The sequence below is a fragment of the Ascidia mentula genome, chromosome 7, assembly GCF_947561715.1.
Source record: "Ascidia mentula chromosome 7, kaAscMent1.1, whole genome shotgun sequence".
NCBI classification, from domain to species: Eukaryota; Metazoa; Chordata; class Ascidiacea; order Phlebobranchia; family Ascidiidae; genus Ascidia; species Ascidia mentula.
The window spans coordinates 16514468-16536311 of record NC_138572.1 but is presented as its reverse complement, the minus strand read 5'-3'; the positions used below and the strand labels follow the sequence as shown (position 1 = coordinate 16536311).

The window sequence follows — 21844 nt, the reverse complement described above, 5'->3', positions numbered from 1 at the left end:
CTTGTGTGATTCAGCCCTACATAAATTTGGTGCCACCCAACGACGTGATATTTGAATGGGCAATTAAACCTTCTGATTTTTAACCATGTCAAACAAGTTTTTCAGACATTTCTCGATGTTCTCCATCAAGGACAAAGCTCGAAACAAACATTTCGAACAATAATAAGGTATGACGTTTGTTTTTCTCTTTGATTTTATGCGCCTGATTGTGTAAGAAAATGCCAAACTGCTGTTAAGTATGTTTTGTCAAATGTCAAACCGTTTTTATAGTTATAAGCATAAGCCTGACCGTAGTGGTTATGTCAATCTCATTTTCGTTGATATTATAATGTTGTAATAACGCTTGCATCTCAATAAGTTTACGTCACACGCGAATTCACTTTGAGAAGTGTTTTTTTAGATTTAATTAAATCATGTCCGAAACGTTAGATTATTTTCTTTAACATACGTCACTGCTGGCAACTTAGGGTTGATTGTGGAAAAATGGTCATAACATTGTCTGCTTAGAAAGTCCTCACGGAGGCATGACGTCAGCTAAGGGGCCTGACACGTTATTTCTTACATTGCGCAAACGAGGTCGCCCAGCCTGCATGCATTTTTTTACTCATTTTATTTTGTCCCTCATTAGGAGAAACCCTCGTACTAGTTTAGGGGTTGTTATGGCTATTCGAAGCAAGAGATCACTGATTAACAGCTTTCATGTATGATTTTTCGGCCCATTTATTAATTGACATGAGCTTAATGCAAATCTAAATCACCACCGTTTACGTCTGTAAACACAAACATTTCATTCATGTGAGGTGGCTGTAACGATATATTGATTTGCAACGAACCGCCTGACTTTACCTTGTGTCCCTTGTAAGTAACTGCCAGAATCGTTAAAGGAAATTGTATAACAGTTATTCTAGATTCGACATGGCTACGTGTTTCCAAAACGTTAATGTTTATCTAATTTTTGAACTTGCTGAAGGAAAATAGCAGGAGAAATGCACAAAATGACGCGAAATTGGTGTTATAATGCAAAAGCATTTGGGCAAGCGCGACATCTCGCGACCGTGTCCCCTCGACACAGACTGAATCCTTTTTTATTCACCGAGCAAAGACTCGAAGAGCATATAATTGCTAGTCGCAAGGCACATTAACACGCCACATTTTTCGCAAGTGAACAGACGTTACAAACTTGATTACTGAGCACTGAAGCCAGGCTTGGGAGCCGTAGGTAAAAAATAATTCGCAGTGATTAACCTACGAAGTTCCAAATGCACTGGTAAAATTAAAAAGCGACTTATTTTACAGACCGCAGAAGGCATTCATCACTCTCTAAATACTGCGTGTCTATACAATGCAATGTGGGAGATTTGTGCATACGGCCAAGGCGCAAGTTACATTTCACATTTGCAAATTCTTTTTAGCCCACACTGACCGTCAAACTTTGCCAACTCTGCTCAGTACAAAAGCTTGTTCGTTTAACTAATTGGGATTTTTGAACACACGCCTCATGTCGAACCTATCTGTATTGGTATGCACGACCTTAGCGGACAGTATAGTTACTCACAAGTTATGATAATCGTGTTGATTAATTTTTCGCTGTGACGATATTAGCGCTATAGTGACCTCACATGGCAACAATAAAGTCCTTATATGACTCGTAAACACGAGCAATTCAATGTCACTCATTCATGTCCCCTGCGCGTCAAAGTAAACAACAGCGACTCTTGATGTACATTATTATATCCTTGTTTGTGTGTTATCACTTTTATCTGTTATGTTTTGTGTTAACATTAGGCCTAGATATAACGGCAGGATGTTCGAGTTTTTTTTTGACAGATACGAGCAGATCATTATACGTTGATGATTACGTTCGAGTGTTCACAGCACGGACATCTCAATATGTACGTTTGACAACTCAACAATTTCCGACGGTTTCCGGAGTTCGATTGACGCATATTTCGACGGCGTACGCAATCTTTCAACTTTCAACGATCACCACCGTCTATACTCGTGCGGGAGTAACAACTGCGATCTATATACGAGTACAACCAGGAGTTGAACAAGGAAATCACATCAAAAGATATGGACAATTCGCAACAAGAACAAATATTCAATCTATCAAAGGACAAGATTAATGTTGAGGAACCATAAACACTTGTTCGGAAAACATTTACGAGGACGGGAGTTTTTTATGTATATGACGTCACATTTCTCGTATGTTATGTTGTGTTTACGTGGCATCTGTATTTTTATTAACGTCGAGTAATACGCCACGAACCCATTTCAACATACGGCGGATAACACGCTGTTTATTGTATGCACGGAAGACAGCTAATTATCCGGCTATTCAAATTACGTGACCCTTCCATCAACACAGCTGTCATTTCAAATGAGTCACGTATCAGTCCGAACCCAAACGACCCTGTATGCGTTTTCTATATAAGCCACACATCTTTGGGTAAAAGGGAGAGATATGGAGTCATATGGAGAAATATAGAGAAATATAGAGGCACGGAGAGTCGCATAGAGTCATTTAAGTCAAGACATTAAGTCGATAATTTTCAAGCCAAACAGACATACATTTTAGTACGCGTGGTTTGTAACGTTTTATTGTAATATTCGTGCGACTGTTATTTATGCATTAAACCGACAGATTGACTTTGGGTTAGAGAGTAGCCTTTTTATTAGGAGTCAGATATACGGCATTGTTAGTATTTTGTGTAGACGTTTTAAAGAACGCCCTACACTGTTAACCGAGTCCGTGACCTATTTTAACGTGGTCATCATGTAGGATCATCAAAGTTTTGATAAAAGTACATTAGAAACTTGAAACTTACAAACGACTGCAACTAAATGTACAATAAACACACATATGTACAGGCAACAGTTTGACAATTCTCAAAGCTCGCGTATATGAAATACTACATCCTATTAAAATGCTTAAAATTCAACTTCTACACAAGTCAACCGGAAACAAGTACAAGTTAATAGGTATAAGTCAACCTTTGTGCAACAATTTCCAAATGTTAAAAAACTATGCGTAATATTTTGCTCTTTCAGGCAGTTTACTGTCTTCACGGAAGAACTCGTAGCAGTGAATGAGCAAGTGCGGCAAGTTGGCCAGAAATCGCCCCAAAAACTTGTTCCAATTTTCCCGTCCTGGTGTTAAACCGAAGTAACTCATTTCCTCTTTTGGCAGCTGAGCGGCATGCGTCCCCTGACATTGTAAATTAACATTAGGACATGTGACAATTCACATAAAAACATTAAGCTTCAATCATTATGTCTTGGTATTGTCCAAAATATTTACTACGTAACACGTGGTCAGGTACGTTGTAGTGTATAATGGACAAGGGGAAACTTATTTTTTGTAATTGTTCATCGGCGTTGTTGTTTTTTGTGCAAACACAATGGCATTTCATTTGATTTGCTCTCTGTTAAATGGATTTTATGTTGATAAAAACAAATTACCTTGTTTCTCATCTCGCGAATAATGTGTTGAATTCCATTGCAATCGTGACGATTAAACCTTGGGGTGGCGCCAGTTAAGTTAAACTTTTTGTACTCTTTTTTGCCACTATATTGTGAATCAGACAAATAAGCTTCATTGAACATGTTGAACTTTTCTCTGTCAATGTAGTCGTTAATTTCCAAAACACGTCTTATGTCCTGCCAGAAAGAAAAACACATGGGTTTAGCCAGTAGTTCTCATTCTTCAGATCCCCTTTTGATGACGTCAGAGTGGTCGCGAACCCTTTGCGTTTTTTTTTTTAATTTTGCTCGTACTGAAATTTAAGCATAATTTTCACGTCACGATGCGCTCTTGTTTGCGTTAAATCAAGGCTGCAACTTGCTTCTGTAACTTTGCATGTTTTCGGGCATATTATGAAATACGCAAACATTTTGAAAATATGGGTTTATCAACCACATGGCGTGAGTATTTAAAGGTTGCTACAGACCTTTTGACAACGCTCCACAAACCCTCGGCGGAAAACCATTGGGTTAAGCAACCGTTTGGCCACGAAACGTGCGATGCGGCGTATAACCTTTATACACAACCGCGATCCTGCCACATAAGGCGGGATTTTCCAGTGTGGAAACCAGCTTTACATTAGCGCCCTTGATAACCTTTCTGTTTTTACCGGTGTCCATGCAACTTTAGTTACATTTGCCTTAATATTTATTATGTAAAATAAAATGATTTGTTTTTATCCAGATTGTAATGTGCGTATTTATGTATCGTGTTTTAGGTAACCGTCTCTGAACCTTCCACTGCATGTAACCATAGTTAACAGTAGCTCAATGTATCCCCTATAACAGATTTAAATTTTACTTATTAAGTTAATCTGTTACACCTTTTCAGGAATGCTTCAAACGAATGCATACAAAGACAGAACTGACCTCAAAAAATTCCACTTTTCGTTTGTCTTCCCAAAATGTTGGATGAATTTCCACAGTATGAATGTTTGGTCGACATGTAGGTTCATCGGCAACCATTCTTTTCAGCAGGTCACGGGTAGTTACTTTTTGTTCCATTGTCAGCAATGCAGAGTGTTCCAAACCATGGAATTCTGGCGTTTTTCTGCTTTGAAAATTGATTAGTGGTCTTGTTTCCCTTTGAAACATGGACCCTCCAAGAGTAAGAACGTAGTAAATGTATTCACCGAGAAAAAATATATCCTGGCTCCTTATCTGAAAAACAACGTGATACTGTTTACGTGTTCTTTGCAAAATTTGTTCTACTTACCATCAATTTTGAATTCTGTCTAGTGAAACCAAAGTCAGTGACTTTTACGACAACTTTTCCATCGGTTTTTTTTCTCAAGAAGAAAATTTTCAGGTTTGATTTCGCCTTAAACTGAATATAAAACAAGCAAATGAGTTGAGAAATCGTCTGCGTGGCCGACTGTGTACAAACCTATGCCAGTTTTATGTAAATAATTTACACCAGTAGCGGACTGCCGCAGTATGTCGAGTGGTCGAATATCAAAATATTCCAAGAAATCTATCTTTAAATACATTCCCGTTTTAGGATCGATTAGATTGATGGAATCACCATTCTTGCAGGCAACCCACTGAAAATATAGAAACCAATAAAAAAATAACAAGATTATTAATTTTATGTTAAAATACTTGAGTAATATTTCCGCTGCAGAGTTCCAGAATAAAGTAATTACGTTCTTCTTCCTATCAACAAAAAAATACACCGATATTCACTAATGATTTCTCAGTTTAAATAATTTTCTAAATGAACCTGGAAGTAATCGTAAAATCTGATCACATTTTCGCAGGCGATTTTTTCAAAAATCTTTCTTTCATTTTTCCGCTTTCCGTAATATCCCGGGCCGACGATTTTTGCCGCAAACTTGTGACCATCTTCTTTTCTACGACATCTTGATATGTAACAAACAAACGAAATAGAAACAAAAAAAGTAAAACTTTATGAAAATCTACCCTGTTCAAAAAAACGATTCAAATATTGAGGTAATTTGTTACTCTACGTTTTCCAAATAGTTAATGAAGTGAATTGAACAAGTTTAGCAACCGATTATACAAAGAAACTGACACACAAACCGATTACATATTTCATCAATGCGGACACTGTGTTGAGTGAAATACTTAGTGCGTGGATGAAATTGTGATTAGCCAACGCAATTTTGAAACCAAATAATTTTCATGGACGTTTGCGATCTCTTGCATCGCTTTGCCTCCAATATCATGCGCTTCTTGTGTTTGCAATCTCTTGCTTTGCTTTTCGATGCAAAGCTAAAAAAGGAAAGCTGCATTAATTTTTCAAATTTCGAGTAATTAATGTAAACATAATTCAATTTCTTCAATTTGTCGTGTCAGTCTCTGATCTATGACTATATGCTTGCTTGTGTACTGCTTTTATAAGAGACTGACTATGAAACCATTTTAATAGCACGAGTTTTCGCAAGATTGATCTCGCTTGCTGCACCTGAAGAAGCGAGATCAATCTCATAATGTAATATAATGTAAACACAACATTCAGATAGAATTCCTGAGAAAATCAATTGAGTGAATCTGTTAAAAATAGATGAGTTTTATTGACCCAGGAATATTGTTTCTCCCAATTCAATTCAGTGTAAAACATAAAAAGTAAAACTAGAATAAAATATTCTAGATTATTGATTTATTTTCAGATTGCAAAATGTAAAATGAAATGGAATGCAACAGCAATTCTCTCAAGTTAAAGTAAAATTTTTTTTTTAGGTTGAAAGTTTCGCCAAAGTGATTGTTATTTAAACAACTTTTCTCCAGTGTCAGTTCTCGTGGTTTAAGATGATATTTTGCATATTTTGAATCAAACAATGACTAATCTTGATTCTCTCCCTGGAAGTTGTAAAGCTGCAGCTCGAAATCCTGTGTTCCAATTTGAACTGGACGGGTGTCCTTCAACTCTGGTGGTAATTATGTTTAGTGAAGATATATTGTTCCATGAAAATGTGAATCTGGCTGTAAATAATCTGGTTCGTAATACAGTTAATAGTAACTGTTATGATGTTAATTGTTTAATTTTTTTTTTAATTGTTTTTTTTTTTTTCCTAAATGAGGCTTTGAGTCACTGTAACTAAGGAACAATTGAAAAACACATTGGTCGAAAGAAAACAGCACACACGCCTGGACGAGAACTAAAAACTACACCAACAGAACACGTGCGCGACAGCACACAGCCAACCACCCAGCACGCAAGCGTAGAGCGCGCAAAGCCCAGGGCAACCCGCGCACCGCCACTGGCACATGCCTATTAAGACAAGTCTTGTCTTAAAGACAAGTCTTGTCTTAATTGCACAACATTCTCCCGAGCTATAAATTGTTGCCATAGCGCGGAGGTGGAACACCAAAATTGGAACGTGAAGAACGACGAAGAACAGGTTCTAGTGGCAAATTACTCGCGCGGTCATTATGAACAATATCGTCATTCACAGCTGGTTCACAGTTGTCCTTGTAACGTAATTTTACGTTACATAGCAACGTTTGCATTCTTGGAAATATGAACTATGGTCACATAACAGCCAGTTTCGTCATCAACGTCCGGAATCTCTTTCCATGGGTTTTTTGTGTAAAGGCATTCTATAGGTAGCGTCTTGTCCAGCATCTCATTTCAAAATGTATAGCAACGGTTGCTTTCTCACGTGATTTGATCTCGTTACTAGTTTCTACGCAACAGCTGTGTTTTCATGTGATTTCATTGGCCAGCTTAAATGTGTCGCCTTAGAGAAGTCCTTCATTGTTTTGTGTGAGAGTGCGTCTTTTGTTAACTGTTTGCTGACCGTTAGTTCTTGAATCGCCTTTCTTTCTACGACACTTCGTTCGCTTTGTTTCTCTCCGGTTTTAAATAATGAAACTTTCCGTGTGCGTTCAGCTGAGGTGGAGCGGGGCAGTGCAGCGGTACTGTGCTCTCCTCAGTTCGTAAATTCACTCAGTTTGGCGTTGGTATAATTGCGCATGTTAATTTCGTATCCAAAATTGTTCGTGGTAAATAAATATTGGTGTAGTGTTTGCATCGAGAGTTAATTAAGTCAGGTTAGGAAAACACAACAATTAGAACTCACGTGCGATCTGTATGTCAAATGCGCTAATCAAATAGGATTTCCATCCATCATAAATAATATTGTTAAGACCAAATTCGAGACTAATATTTGACATAACAGAGACGCAACAGTCCTCAATGTTGAGCCCAACATTATCACCCGATTCGTCCACATTAGACGATAAATCATGATTCGACTCATTAGCAGGTGGACAAGGCGATAAATCACTCACTGACACATTATCCTCTCGCCCGTCAGAAAAACGGATTCTTGCGTACGTGGGGTCAACATCTTTTAGTTCCACCCGTTCAACCAAATCATCGTTCTTATGAGAACGCACAAATTTTCGGAGAAAAGCGTAATTGGAATCTCGTAGCCAAGATGGCAGTGATTTCCCATTCGGTGAGCGACGGGAAAAGGCGATAAATAACTCATGGGGCGTGGAATTGGTAGCGGTGCACAATAACGAACGAATTGACCGGAGTGCATTGGGCAATACTAATTCCCATTGAGTAACTGGCATGTTGTTGGAACGCAAACATAGACGAACTGCTTTCCATATAATGCCATTAAATCGTTCAACTTGCGAATTACCAAGCGGATGATAAGGGGTTGAATGGCTAGACACAATGCCACGTTGGAGCAAATAATCTTTTAACTGAGAAGATATGAAGGATCTACCGCGGTCCGAATGAACGTAACTGGGCAAACCACACAGAGAAAATAATGTTTCGAAACATTTTACAACAGTGGTTGATAACATATTCGCACAAGGAAAAACAAATGGAAAACGCGAGTACTCATCTATTATTGTGAGCATATACACATTTTTTGTTGATGATGGCAACGGTCCTTCAAAATCAACAGATATCCTTTCCCACGGGTGTGTTGCCTTAATTAATGTAGCATCAGACGGTGAACAGAACTTGGCTTTAGTTCTGCACAAACTTTACACGAAGTACAAACTCGCCTGACGTCACTAGTTGAGAAAGGCAAATTTTTAGACCGTACGAAATGCAATAAACTTGTTACACCAGGGTGGCATAATCCAGCATGTATATCCATAAGCGACGACGGAAAAACGGCAGAACAAGTTGCTCGTGTAAACGTGTCCGGGCCAATATTGTCTTTTCCAGGTCGGTATCGTATTTCATATGAATAAGAAGCAAGCTCCAATCTCCAGCATTCCAGCACGATTGGATTTGGATTTAAATTCACCAAGTGCAGCAAAAGAATGGAAGCACTGGAGGAAGACATTCGAGAACTACACCGATGAAATCTCTGCTGGACTTCGAGAGGATCAGACTCTAGATAAGTTGAAACGTCTAACTAACTGTGTATCACATAACGTGTACGAGTATATTGAAGACGTGTAAACCTACGACGATGCTATAAACGTTTTGCAACGGCTATATGTGAAAACTCCGAATGAAATATTTGCTCGTCATATTTTAGTTACAACACGACAAGAACAAGGTCAATCTCTTGATGAGTTTTTGCAAAAACTTCGTAATCTCAGCAAAGACTGCAATTTTAAGTCGGTGGCCGCTGAGGTTTATCGACAGGAATATATTAGAGACGCATTTATTAGCGGAATATTGTCCAATTCTATACGACAGCGCCTCCTAGAAAATAAAGAGCTAAGCTTAGAAACTGCCTTCGTGCAGGCGTCGGCTTATGACGTTGCACAAAAGAATTCTATTTGAATAAGTTACAGTGACTTAAATTGTTATGATGTTAATTGTTTAATTCCTAAATGAGGTATTTAATATTGTGGCAAATATCACCCACTGCACCAACACTATCCATGAAGTTGAGAACTTAGTTTATTGTTTCAACTTTATGCAAAGTAACCATTAAGAGTTCTGTGTTATACTGAAAATGTAGACAGTTACACAAATGTCTAATAACAGAAAATGTATTTCGCCTAAAAGGGCATCATTAGTTTCTGTGATATTAATCTCTGTATTCTCAGAAACTGAAGATTCCTCTTACAGCCTAATATATTTTTGGTTGACATCCTGCAATAGTAGCTTGGTTAACTGATCCAGTGCAGTTTTGATCATTTTTGTCATGTGCAACCTTTGAGGTATTCACTAAATAGGGATTACATTCCGTTCCTACAACTAATATTTATAAGCTAAATTTATCTGCAGATCTGACAAACAAAGTGGATCAACTGGAAACAAATAAGTTTAATTTTAAAACAACACAACTTACTGGTTTCTCTCGTAACGTGCAGTTTTGTGTCGTTTTGCTCAAAAGTGCATGCAAACGTTACCTTACAAAGTTGTTGTGGCCTGAGTGCTGGGAAAAAGTCATTCAAAGTCACCTGAAGAGACAACAAGCCAACGGCACACCAACGACAACAGGCCAAGGACATAAAAACGAGTTGCTTTTTTCGGCAAATTTTCTCAAGCTAGTAGCCCCCCTTAGCGTTTATTGGAAGTTCAACCCAGTTAACATCTAAATATCGCAGAACAAAACGTTGACATCAACGACAACACACAGTCATATCCGTATCTCGGATGTACAAGGATATCTTGTAGCCTTTTAATACATTTAATTTCACCCAAACTTGTTCATCAGGTTTGAAGAAACTTTATCAAATCACCAGTGCTTCCGCTAGATGTCGCCTTCGTGTTGAATCAGGATTTTTCCAGTGACCAAGGTTTTGCCGAGTACAGGTAAGACTATCATCTTAACGTGTTGAAAAGTAGGGTTTAATTATTGTTAATTATTCGATGATCGTAGGTCAGTTTGTCAAGGCGCTCTGTTTGTTATACATTGTTGAAAGTACGACTTATCTTTGAAATAAATACTTTTGTTTTTAGCACTTTTAGCATTGGTGATGAGGAAAGCTCGTATCAGATAACTATATCGGGGTTTTCTGGAAATATCACAAACGACTTGACTCTGGCTGACCACCAAAGCATTAACGGGATAAAGTTTCAACGAGTGACAATGATATGCAGGTCTACATAATAAATAAGGGTTTAGGCTAATATTGACAGGCCAATACTGAATTGTTGCGCACTAGGCTAAACAAGCAATCTAAACAAAATATTTTTTGATGCAAAGTTTTTATGCATCCGACCATTGTGTATTGGATCACGGTGGAGCTTGGTGGCACGACCACTGTTCCCACGCCCGACTCAACGGTCTTTGATCAAGAACTTCCTCCAGTCCTTGGGTCACCATGAGTTGGTATTATTGAAAGCGCCGCTGGTCGAATTAAAAGCTTCGAAAATGAAAATCAAATGCGAATAATGTTGAGTGAGTGCATAATGACAGTGTGTACATACAGAAACAAGGAACAAGCGTTGTTTTGGTGTTTTGTCATATTTTATAACAACGCAACTACGTGAACCCCATTGTAAAACTTCAACACTTTTAATATTTGAATCAAGTGAAATGAGAGGTTTGGAGACACAAAACCATTTCAGATTCGTTTGATTTGTACTAACTTGGTTTCACAAAATCCTTCTACATTTTGTTTCTCCTGCATCTCGTATCGTTGTAGTTAATCATGCGTGCTAACGTTTCCCCCGATGTTGATAACCCATGAGCGTTTGTCAATGTAAGCAATAATTGGTCACATTTAGCAAGAAAAGCAAAACAAACTACACTGCACTTTGCATAATATTGCAAAATTAGATAACACCATACAGCTCGACGTCCAATACAAGGCTGTGTCTATGTACCTTTTTCAATTTCCATGCGGCACATTGCAAACCCAGTCAACGCAATATTACTGCAATATTGGACAGAAAAGTGCCCACGTGCTCTGCGACTAAACAGACATCGAGAGGTCTATGACGTAACAGAAACGTAAAACGCGAAACCTCGCCCACTGCTGGATATGCTGTTAATTATGGCTTCATGGATCTGTTGGTTGGATTCTGAAAGTTCCTCATTAGATCAACTTACACATTAAAGAAAGGTCGGTTTTTGTGTGCAAGAAACAACATTCAATATTTCAGTCGAAAATGACCAGCAAGAATCATGAAATGATCGTTCGCCCCAATCCTCAACAAAACAGTAAGTTTATCAGCATATTAATTTGTATTTAAGTAAAAAAAAATTTTGTACAAAATTATGTTCCCGCCAAGAATAAAAAAGGACAAACGAAAACGTAGCACAAGCAATACAAGTCACTTGTACTGTCTTAACGACCTCGTCACAGTATTTCCAACAAATCAGAATTTGTAGCAAAAGTTCACTTCTCAAACGTATTTAACCCAAACCCATCAACACACACAGTTTACGAGGAACCACAACGGAAGCCCGATGAAAAGGAAGACTTGTCAAAGTTACGTTCACAACTTGGAAGAATGAAGATTTTTCTGTTGGTGTTGGTTGTGATTATCCTGATAGTGATTGGCACTGCACTCGCTTTGGTAAGTTTCTTATCAGTTTCTACAACTGTCTGTTGACGTATTTGGAAGAAATGGTTTGAAAGGATTACGCAGAATAAATTGCAACGTGTCGCAGATTGGACGATCAATCACTCATGTTTAAGGTACTTTCATGACCTTGAACACGTCTTTCAGAGAAGGCGTTGAACCTAAAACATTGTTTCGCGTGGTTTATAAACACAGAAAGGGTGGAAATGAATGTTACAAGAAAATACATACCGAAGGACCCCAATAAAGCCAGAAGTTTCGAACACAAATTTATCGTCAGTGCAGGGAAGTGAATAAATGGCCCCGGAGCCAACAAATAATTGGAATAAACAAAGAAAAAAAAATGAGAACCCTTTCTACCAGCAAAGTCACCCTTGCGTTATGGTTTTGGGCAAAACTATTAAATATTTGAATACAACTGTATAGAAAAATGGCCTTTTAGCAAATACGACCAGTTTGCAAACAGGTCCAGAATAACTTGATGATTTTGACGTTCCGGGGTCTCAGGTTAACTTCAAAACTTACAGGGTTACGCTGTTGCGAAACATCGCATCATACAACAGAATTACAAACACGTGACTAGCGCTTGTTGCGCCTCGCTAACATTGCACCTCTCCTCCTACTACGTTGCTGCCTCCCGCTGACGATGCACACACATTGAAACTCCTGGGTGTTAGTATACGTCAACTAAAACCACAATGTTGCTTATAGCAGTATTTTAGAGTACGCCACTAACGTTTCTTTGCGTCGAAAGGTAATTTAGTCATTTATTCAACTGTACCAAAGCTTGATTCAGTTGTATTTTGATCTGTCCTTACAGGCAAAGACGATTTCTTGTGAAATTAAGATTGGACAAACGTTGCGTTTATAGACCTGTGCCTATAATTGTACACTGCAGAGATGTTTTGCGCCTCAACTGTTCTGCGTATTATTTTAACACTGAGCGCTACCACGCATGTGTTCTGTGTCAACACAGTTCCTTGTTTGTAGTTGTCATGATGTACGCATTTACTTTTGACGTTTTGATTTTACAATTGACACTTAGTTACAGTTCTTACAGTCGCATATTCAATGAAATAAACAGCTAATATTATAATAAACGTTTCACTTTAAGAATTGTTTATGTATAAATGTTGTAAAAAATGGAATCAGGGACGCACAATTGTACAGTAGGCAATATATGGAGAGTACGAATCTTACACAAATAATCTTATACAAACCATACGTTTTTTTGCAGATTTTCCTGAATAAAGGTAAGCGGAAACTAACAAACTTGGCAAGGATAAAACTACATTTTAAAACTAAAAACAACAACTTCAATTGTTTTACCATTCAATAACAACCGTATGGCATGGATGCCACTTTGCACGTTCTTTATCTATGGAAACATACAACTACTTTTTTAGGACAACTTGAAAGTGCCAAAAACCAAATGATGCAAAAACATCAGGCTCTCCAGACAGATATCACTAACATTAAAGGTAACAGTAACAATGTATTCCTTCAAGAAAACAAAGTAACCTTGGGCATTGGCTGCCTTGAATAACCCTTAAAATTCTAAACCTTTCGTGTTGACAATGGATAATTGTAAATGGAAAATATGTGCATCAATTACCTTTCATAAAATCCCAAAAGAGATTACTTTTTCTATGATTGGAAGATTCTTGTTTAATACCGCACCGTAATCTTACTTCGGGTAAAACGTAATTGCATTGCCGCTATCTTTGCTTGGACTAAAACACAGACACAGGCACTACATACTGAAAATTCGTCAAGTTACAAAGGTTTTTCTGCAAATGTTCTGTTAGCAAACATATATGATTTTAGGTCAACTTGAAAACGACAAAACCACATTAATGCAAGGATTTCAAGGCAAGTGGAGAAATATGAGTATCATAATGACCTTGGGATTAAAGTCAGTTCACCAAATTTGAGCCACGACCGATATTCAAGAAGTTGTGATTATTTAACTCTAGTTGCTTTTTACATTGACGGTAAACATTTAACTTTTTAGTTCATGAGTACGAATCTTCTATTACAGTTTTAATGAGCAAATCGGATCAACTGCAGAGTAAGCTGAATAACACAACTAACAGTTAAGTTTATGTATTTGTATCGAATTGCCACCAGTTGCAAATGTTAGTAATAATGTAACTAGTTTATTAAAATACAAGTTTTGTTACAGCTTCAACGAGCAAAGTGGATCAACTACAGAGTAAGCTGAATAACACAACAAACAGTTAAGTTTATGTATTTGTATCGAATTGCCACCAGTTGCAAATGTTAGTAATAATGTAACTAGTTTATTAAAATACAAGTTTTGTTACAGCTTTAACGAGCAAAGTGGATCAACTGCAGAGTAAGCTGAATCACACAACCAACAGTTGAGTTTATGTATTTGTATCTGCAATGCCTTGTCTGTGTATTTTTGTTGTCACAAAATAATAACACTGCCGTATATCTGACTTCTGACAAAAAGGCTACTCTCTAACCCAAAGTCAATCTGTCAGTTTAATACATAAAAAACAGTCGCACGAATATTAACAATGAAACGTTACAAACCACGCGTACTAAAGTCTCTGTCTGTTTGAATCCCCGAATTGCATTATAGACCGTTGGAATCATAAACTCGAATGAATGAATGAATCTTTTACCCAAAGATATGTGACTTATATCAAAATTGCACAGGGTCGTTTGAGTTCGGACTAATCCGTGACTAATTTGAAAAGAAAGCGTGTTGCTGGAACTTCATCGTAACAGCATCATATATCTCCTAGATACAGACTTGTATTTGGTATCTACGAAACCTGCCGGAATTACAACAGTTTTATCCCTTTCTGTTGTAGGGATTACAAATCTGGAGTTAGCTCAACCCGTATCTTGTAAAACCTCCGATATTGAAGGCCGCCAACGTCTCAGATCTGATGCTGAAGAAGTTTACTGTGAAGGTGACTGGCAGGTAAGCAAAAGTGTTTATTGTATCATGGTTTAGGACAAGGATTAAATATAATTTGTAAATACATGCATAGCCTATATACTGCTTTTCCATACGATATAACTATTGATACCAAATGTTTGAGACTAACATTAAGTTGTGATCAGTTGTTCCAGCGTCGTTATGATGGGTCTGTGAGTTTCGATAGAGATTGGGTGGATTACAAGAACGGGTTTGGGAATCTATCAACAGAATTTTGGATGGGTTTGTATTCCAACAAAACAATCCTTAACTAAACACCTTACAAATTTAAACATAAACTAAACACAAATAGATTAAGAAAGCACGCCATAGTTTTCCCACAAGAACTATTTTCAAAATATATTTGAGTTGCAAACTAACATAATTTTGTTTCATTCTAATTACTGAGTGAATAGTATCTATTCAATGTAGTCTGGTAATATATGTGTGTACGTTTTGTAAATACTTTTAGAGTCGTTACCCGATCAATAGATCCAACCAAGTGTTCATACCGGCAGTTAAACCAGCAGTTGCCATAATTAAAATGTAAATAATTTATGCTAAATAGTTTATTGCCCAACAATATTGTTACAACGAACAAATTTTATCAGGATTGGAGAAACTTCATCAAATCACCAGTGCTTCCGCTAGATGTCGCCTTCGTGTTGATCTCAAAGATTTTTCCGGCGGTCAAGGTTTTGCCGAGTACAGGTATGACTGTGATTTCAAATTGAACTTGATGAATTTGTAGCGATGCCCAACTAGCGGATGCACCTACAGTCGTTACAGCGAAGATTTCTAAGATATAAAGTTTACCGAAGCAAAAACAACACGAGGCAATTTTGATGCAACGCAGAATAAATTCGTGCTTCAAAATTTGATAAATTTTGCACGGATTTCATCTTTCGACTCGGGCTTCTCTAGCTCGTTACAGCTCTTTTGCTTATGTAATCTCATGGTACTTTTCAAGCGGAAAGAAACGACCTACGCCCTTATTGGCTTACATAATGACCTTGGTCGATGGCTTACAAGGTTATAACTCGCAAAATGAAAACGTGTTGGGTATTACGTCATAAACGGTGTTATGTTTTAACAAACATTCCTTGAGCAACAAATCAATGGATTTGAAACTATGAAATTATCTGAATTTAATTAAATCACTTTGCAAAAAATTAAATTCAATGAAATTGTTGTTTTTTAGTAATTTCAGGATTGGCGATGAAGGAAGTTCTTACACAATTACTATAACCGGATATTCGGGGAATATAGGAGATTCCATGACTGGGTCCCACAGTCTAAACGGAATGAGATTTTCAACTCGCAACAGAGACAATGATTTGTGAGTAATAATGATACAATGTGTCTGATTATATTTAATTTTTACTAACGAGGTAAAACAAAATGTGTCAAAAATATAAAATGCATTTCCTCAAATAGTTGATTTCCGTTGACAAAGTTAACCGCCTACCCTAAATCAATAATTGCAAAAATCAAATGCTCTGAAACGGGAGTTTGCGTTAAAGGTTAAGGTAAACGCAAGTTTAGTTTATCTGAGTTTAAATAAGTAATAACACAGAGTTGTTAACAACCGACTTAATTATAATTGCAGGTGGTCAGGTGTTAATTGTGCTGTGACTCATGGTGGAGCTTGGTGGCAGCGTGTTTGTTCATATGCTGTGCTCAATGCTCAGTGGTCGAGAACTTCTACTAGTGTCGACAGTATTAGTTGGTATACATGGAAAATTGCATATGGTGGCATAAAAGAGTCGAAAATGGGAGTGAAATGCGAATAAATGTTGGTGGGGGGATTTTTAGAGTCATTAGTTACCATGGCAACAATATGATAAAATATAGGCTGATTAAAATCGCGCAAATTAAATTATACAAATTATACTTAACTTGTATATAAGGTAAATTGTTTTGAACATATTCTTCGTGGGAAGAAATAGTTTGATCAGCGATGTTGTTGGCTCAACCACCAACTCTCATATACATAATACAAATTAGACTGTTTGCAACATCCTTCGATAGCTTAGTTGGCAGAGCGGTGGACTGTAGCGGCTGAGCTTATCAGAAATCCATAGGTCACTGGTTCGAATCCGGTTCGAAGGACTGTATTTTGCTCGGTTTGTGATTTTTTCAATTGATGTTAAAACTATTGAACAGTAGCGTGTACCGCTGCAAAACTGATACTGCAATCGACGAGGATGGGATTCGAACCCACGCGTGCAGAGCACAATGGATTAGCAGTCCATCGCCTTAACCACTCGGCCACCTTGTCGAACTCGATCTTGCGTTAAATGAAATATTTGTGCGAGATTTGTTTGGGAAAATATTGTATTTTGGGAACCAATTTTATTTGATATAATAATTAAAATTCTCTTCCTGTAACTAAATTTCTGTTCCCGTAACAAAAACTCCGTTCCCGTAACTAAAATTTCGGTTCCCGTAACTAAAATTCCGTTCCCGTACCTAAAATTTCCGTTCCCGTAACTACAATTTCCGTTACCGTAACTACAATTCCCGTTCCCGTAACTAAAATTTCGGTTCCCGTAACTAAAATTCCGTTCCCGTAACTAAAATTCTGTTCCCACAACTAAATTTCTGTAACCGTATCTAAAATTTCCGTTCCCGTAACGACAATTTCCGTTCCCGTAACTAAAATTTCGGTTCCCGTAACTACAATTCCGTTCCCGTAACTAAAATTCCGTTCCCGTACCTAAAATTTCCGTTCCCGTAACTACAATTTCCGTTACCGTAACTACAATTCCCGTTCCCGTAACTAAAATTTCGGTTCCCGTAACTAAAATTCCGTTCCCGTAACTAAAATTCTGTTCCCATAACTAAATTTCTGTAACCGTATCTAAAATTTCCGTTCCCGTAACGACAATTTCCGTTCCCGTAACTAAAATTCCGTTCCCGTAACTAAAATTTCGGTTCCTGTAACGAAAACTCTGTTTCCGTATCTTAAATTCTGTTCCCGTAACTAAAATTCCGTTCCCGTAACTAAAATTCTGTTCCCATAACTAAATTTTTGTAACCGTACCTAAAATTTCCGTTCCCGTAACTAAAATTCTGTTCCCGTAACTAAAATTCTGTTCCCGTAACTAAAATTTCTGTTCCTGTATCGAAAATTCCGTTCCCGTAACTAAAATTTCGGTTCCTGTAACGAAAACTCTGTTCCCGTAACGAAAATTCTGTTCCCGTCACTAAAATTTCTGTTCCCGTAACTAAAATTCTGTTCCCGTCACTAAAATTCTGTTCCCGTAACTAAAATTTCGGTTCCCGTAACTAAAATTCTGTTCCCGTCACTAAAATTTCTGTTCCCGTAACTAAAATTTCGGTTCCCGTAACTAAAATTCTGTTCCCGTCACTAAAATTTCTGTTCCCGTAACTAAAATTCTGCTCCCGTAACTAAAATTTCTGTTCCTGTAACGAAAACTCTGTTTCCGTAACAAAAATTTTGTTTCCTGTAACATTAAGAATAATTATTGTTACAATCAAAACTTTTGTAAAATGAATCTAGTAGCACTTGTATGGGCTATATTGTCTACAAAAATGGCAAATTCACTGGAATCACTTCAGGAAGGCAAGATAAAGCTATAGTTACTGCAATGACAAGAAATAGATTTGCTTCATACACTTGCATACGCTTTGTATAACCGGTCCCATGAAGTATTCGGACGACCAAATAACCGAGAAAAACACTACACAAGGATCAAATTGGTAAAAACGCCGAAGACTAAAATGCTGAAGTTATTCGCCGGAAGTATTTAGTGAAGTACTCGAAAGTGAAGTGAGTTTGGCATTCTCTGCCTTATCTTCGTGAAATCTGACATCAAAACTAAAATTTATATAAGCATGTCGCAAATCAAATCAGTTCTGTGAGCTGCACACAGATGGCCACTCTTTTGGCAAATGCACCAAGTTTGGTGCCCAACAGGTGCCGATATAAGTCTTTGCCTGGCCATTGGGGAGGCAAGATCGTCTGTCACTTCAAACTGCAATGAAGAGATCTGTAGGTCGAAACAGAGTTCATCTGTACGTCGCACACAAAATTAGGATTTTACAAATTCAATGCCTGGTTTTCACTGTGTAATATTTTATGTTTTCTTGATTAAAATTAACTCAAGCTCTACGACAATCAATGTGACAACCGAAAGTCAAACATTTTATACTTTTCAGGAAGACTTAAAATCCTCTGGGGCTAAGAACGTCCTATGAAACTTTTCTGCAACGTCATCATCAGTTCATGGTCTTTGGTTTCAATAGGAATTGCAGCTGCCAGAACTCCAAGCAAAGAAATCAATCCAAAAATTGTCTGCAAAATCAACCCAAAAATTGTCACAAAAAATCACCGATTATGTGATAAAAACATGAAATTAGCTCAAAAGTATCGTACGGAAATGAATTGTCACAGGGCAAGTATAAACATATGCTGCGATCGAATTCGCGTACTTAAGACAACCAAATTGTTCCATCATCGTACTTACAATAATAATCGTTAGCAAGTTGAACGACCAAGGTGAATGCCAGACAAGCCATACTAAGTGTAAACACTTTAACTTTAACTGAACCAAACTTTCTGATGACGTAGATCCCTGTCATACAAGCCACTGCCTCCATCGCGCCACCTAGCGCATTGTTGACGAATCGATCGCCGGCCACAGATCCACAGTTTAAGGCAAGTCCGTAATACACCAAGCTGAGAAATACTAAGATTAACGAAAAGCCATGCGTAACCCGGCATGATCGTCCAATTTGGCGACCTTGCCTAAATTATTCTGTCGGGTTAATGTAGCGAGATATGAAACCTCAAGATTTTGGGCACGAGCTGACATACCTGTCTGCAGCACACAAAAAAACATTATTGGCTCTATTGCTTTTACATACACAAGGTAATTTCCCTTCATTGCACCAAGAGGTATCAAGAATCACATTTAACATGAGATATCGCTATGGTGGGAAACGTCGTTTGGCAGCAGGTAAGTTTAAAATTTGTCAATTGTAAAACAAGTATCAATCGAACAAAAAGCCATGTTTAATATTTCTCCCAGTAACAAATGCTTAACTGATCGGAACCGGGGTCACTGTGGGGCGTTACTTAAAATTTCTATATGTGTCTACACAAATAATAACACTGCCCCATATCTGACTCCCTGATAAAGAGGTTGCTATCAAACCCAAGGTCAATCGATCAGTTTAATACATAACACACAAACCCACGAGTTTTTATTTATAAAACGTTACAAACCACGCGTATAAAACTCTCTGTTCTATATGTCCTTTGTCTGTTTGTTCGTTGGTCCGTTCGTTTTTCTGTGTGTCATTACGCAAAAGATATATGGCTTATACAAAACGCGCATACAGTGTTATTTGAGCTTGGATTATCCCGTGTCTCATTTGAAAAGGCGGCTGTGTCATCAAATAGATCGACCGAATATATAATTATCTTCCGTGCATACGAACGAATAGCACGTTCGCCGTAAATTAGTTAATGTGAGTTTGTAGCGTGTTTTCATCCGACGTTAACAAAATAACGGTTGAAGCCTGAAATTTAAACATAATAATTGCAAATATGATGACGACACTACAGAAACGTGGGGTCAGGGACCACCAAGTGAAGTGTGTGACGCCACGAAGGTTTTGTTAAAACTTTTTTCAAGATCAGTAACGAACAACATTCTGCCCCAGGCTGCAATGAAGATTCTTACGTCATTTTGTCTGACTCGCGCCTGCAAACATGTTTGTTGCATTCAAGCAACTTTGAAACGTAAACTCCAACGCGAATCGTTTGTGACGTTCCAGTTATCATGCTTTTTGTTTTAGGTTGAAACTATAGCCATGCAATCTTTTACACTTAAACGGTTTGTTCTTTAGACAAATTCTACGAAACAATGTCATACGTAAAGTTGTCATAAAACATGTTTTGTTGTTCAGTCACAATTTACGCTTCCGCTGGAATATTTTTCTACGCAAAAATATAATATTTTTTTATTTCATTTCTAGCTTTTTATATTATTTGTGGTGCAATCGATCAAAGTTGTGTAAATATATACGTAAGCCACAAGCGAAACGTTGCGCGTCATCCCCTCCGCTGCGGTGAACGCACATTCATAGACAATCTATAAACATGAGTTACTCTGTGATGTTTGGTCCCGTAATAAAAGTAAGTACATGCATACGATGAACAAACACTCCATTGTTAGTGATCTGCTTTGTAATTGTCTATATATAACCACCTGAAAGTCGTTGGTATTAAACATTACTGGGCCTTGCACGCATGTTCAAGTCTCCTTACCGTGTTTACTGCATACTTGTGATTGCAGTGTTATGATGAAGTCATGCAGTGCCTGGTACATGAGTTCTTTGGTGTGGGACGAAATTAGAAGCTGAAGTAGGTGCTTGGCGGTGCGTGTCGCGATTATTAAAATTGTCTACTGCCGCAAAAACCTGCATTTTAAAATTACAAACGCGTCTTTAACGAAACCTCGGGGATCGTATTTTGCGAAGATTGAACGCAAATAATATTTATTTAAAGGCGAAGATTTTATTAGGAAGGCATAAGATGTCACCGAATCTTATATTTCTACATCTGATGTGATATTACATTTAAAAGGGAAATTGGCATTTCATCTAACGCAAGAAGTGGAAAACAAATAATACAAAATAAAGTAGCGATTGATGAGTGCAAATAAAACCACACTTCACAACGATACAATAAATATTGAGTAACTTCAATGATAACAAGCTCATCGCAAAAAACACTCTAACAACAAAATCCATATTTAATCTTTCAGTCTATCGTCTTTTTTAAAAAAATGGGAATATTTGTTGTTTTTCAACGGGAGATCGAAGAGTTAAGTAATAAATGTTTAGCAGATCGGAACGTGGCCGCACTATTAAATTAAGTAACGTTGAGTTAATTATGGGAG

The 21844-nt window shown here is 37.5% G+C and overlaps 2 protein-coding genes and 2 non-coding genes across 4 annotated transcripts in view; 2 read left to right on the top strand and 2 right to left on the bottom strand.

Moving 5' to 3' along the window:
• LOC145908152 (uncharacterized) overlaps positions 1–21844 on the bottom strand; it is a 95901-nt gene that overhangs the window by 60283 nt on the left and 13774 nt on the right. The window contains exons 2-5 of the mRNA XM_082995348.1: positions 5125–5178; positions 4910–5066; positions 4739–4849; positions 4393–4683 (exon numbers count right to left, since the gene is read on the bottom strand). Coding sequence (XP_082851474.1) covers positions 4393–4683; positions 4739–4741 — 294 coding nt within the window. The 5' untranslated portion in view covers positions 4742–4849; positions 4910–5066; positions 5125–5178. The remainder of the gene's footprint in view (positions 1–4392; positions 4684–4738; positions 4850–4909; positions 5067–5124; positions 5179–21844) is intronic.
• On the top strand, positions 11468–16702 carry LOC145909693 (microfibril-associated glycoprotein 4-like). The gene is made up of 10 exons (XM_082997048.1): positions 11468–11588; positions 11811–11947; positions 13191–13206; positions 13360–13434; positions 14283–14336; positions 14800–14912; positions 15056–15152; positions 15521–15620; positions 16111–16248; positions 16519–16702. Exons 1-10 carry the CDS (start codon positions 11537–11539, stop codon positions 16700–16702), a joined length of 966 nt encoding a protein of 321 aa, XP_082853174.1. The 5' UTR covers positions 11468–11536.
• Trnay-gua (transfer RNA tyrosine (anticodon GUA)) lies at positions 16931–17021 on the top strand. Its single transcript is given in 2 exon segments — positions 16931–16967; positions 16986–17021. It is a non-coding gene; the product is annotated as a tRNA-Tyr (tRNA).
• On the bottom strand, positions 17109–17190 carry Trnas-gcu (transfer RNA serine (anticodon GCU)). Its single transcript has one exon. It is a non-coding gene; the product is annotated as a tRNA-Ser (tRNA).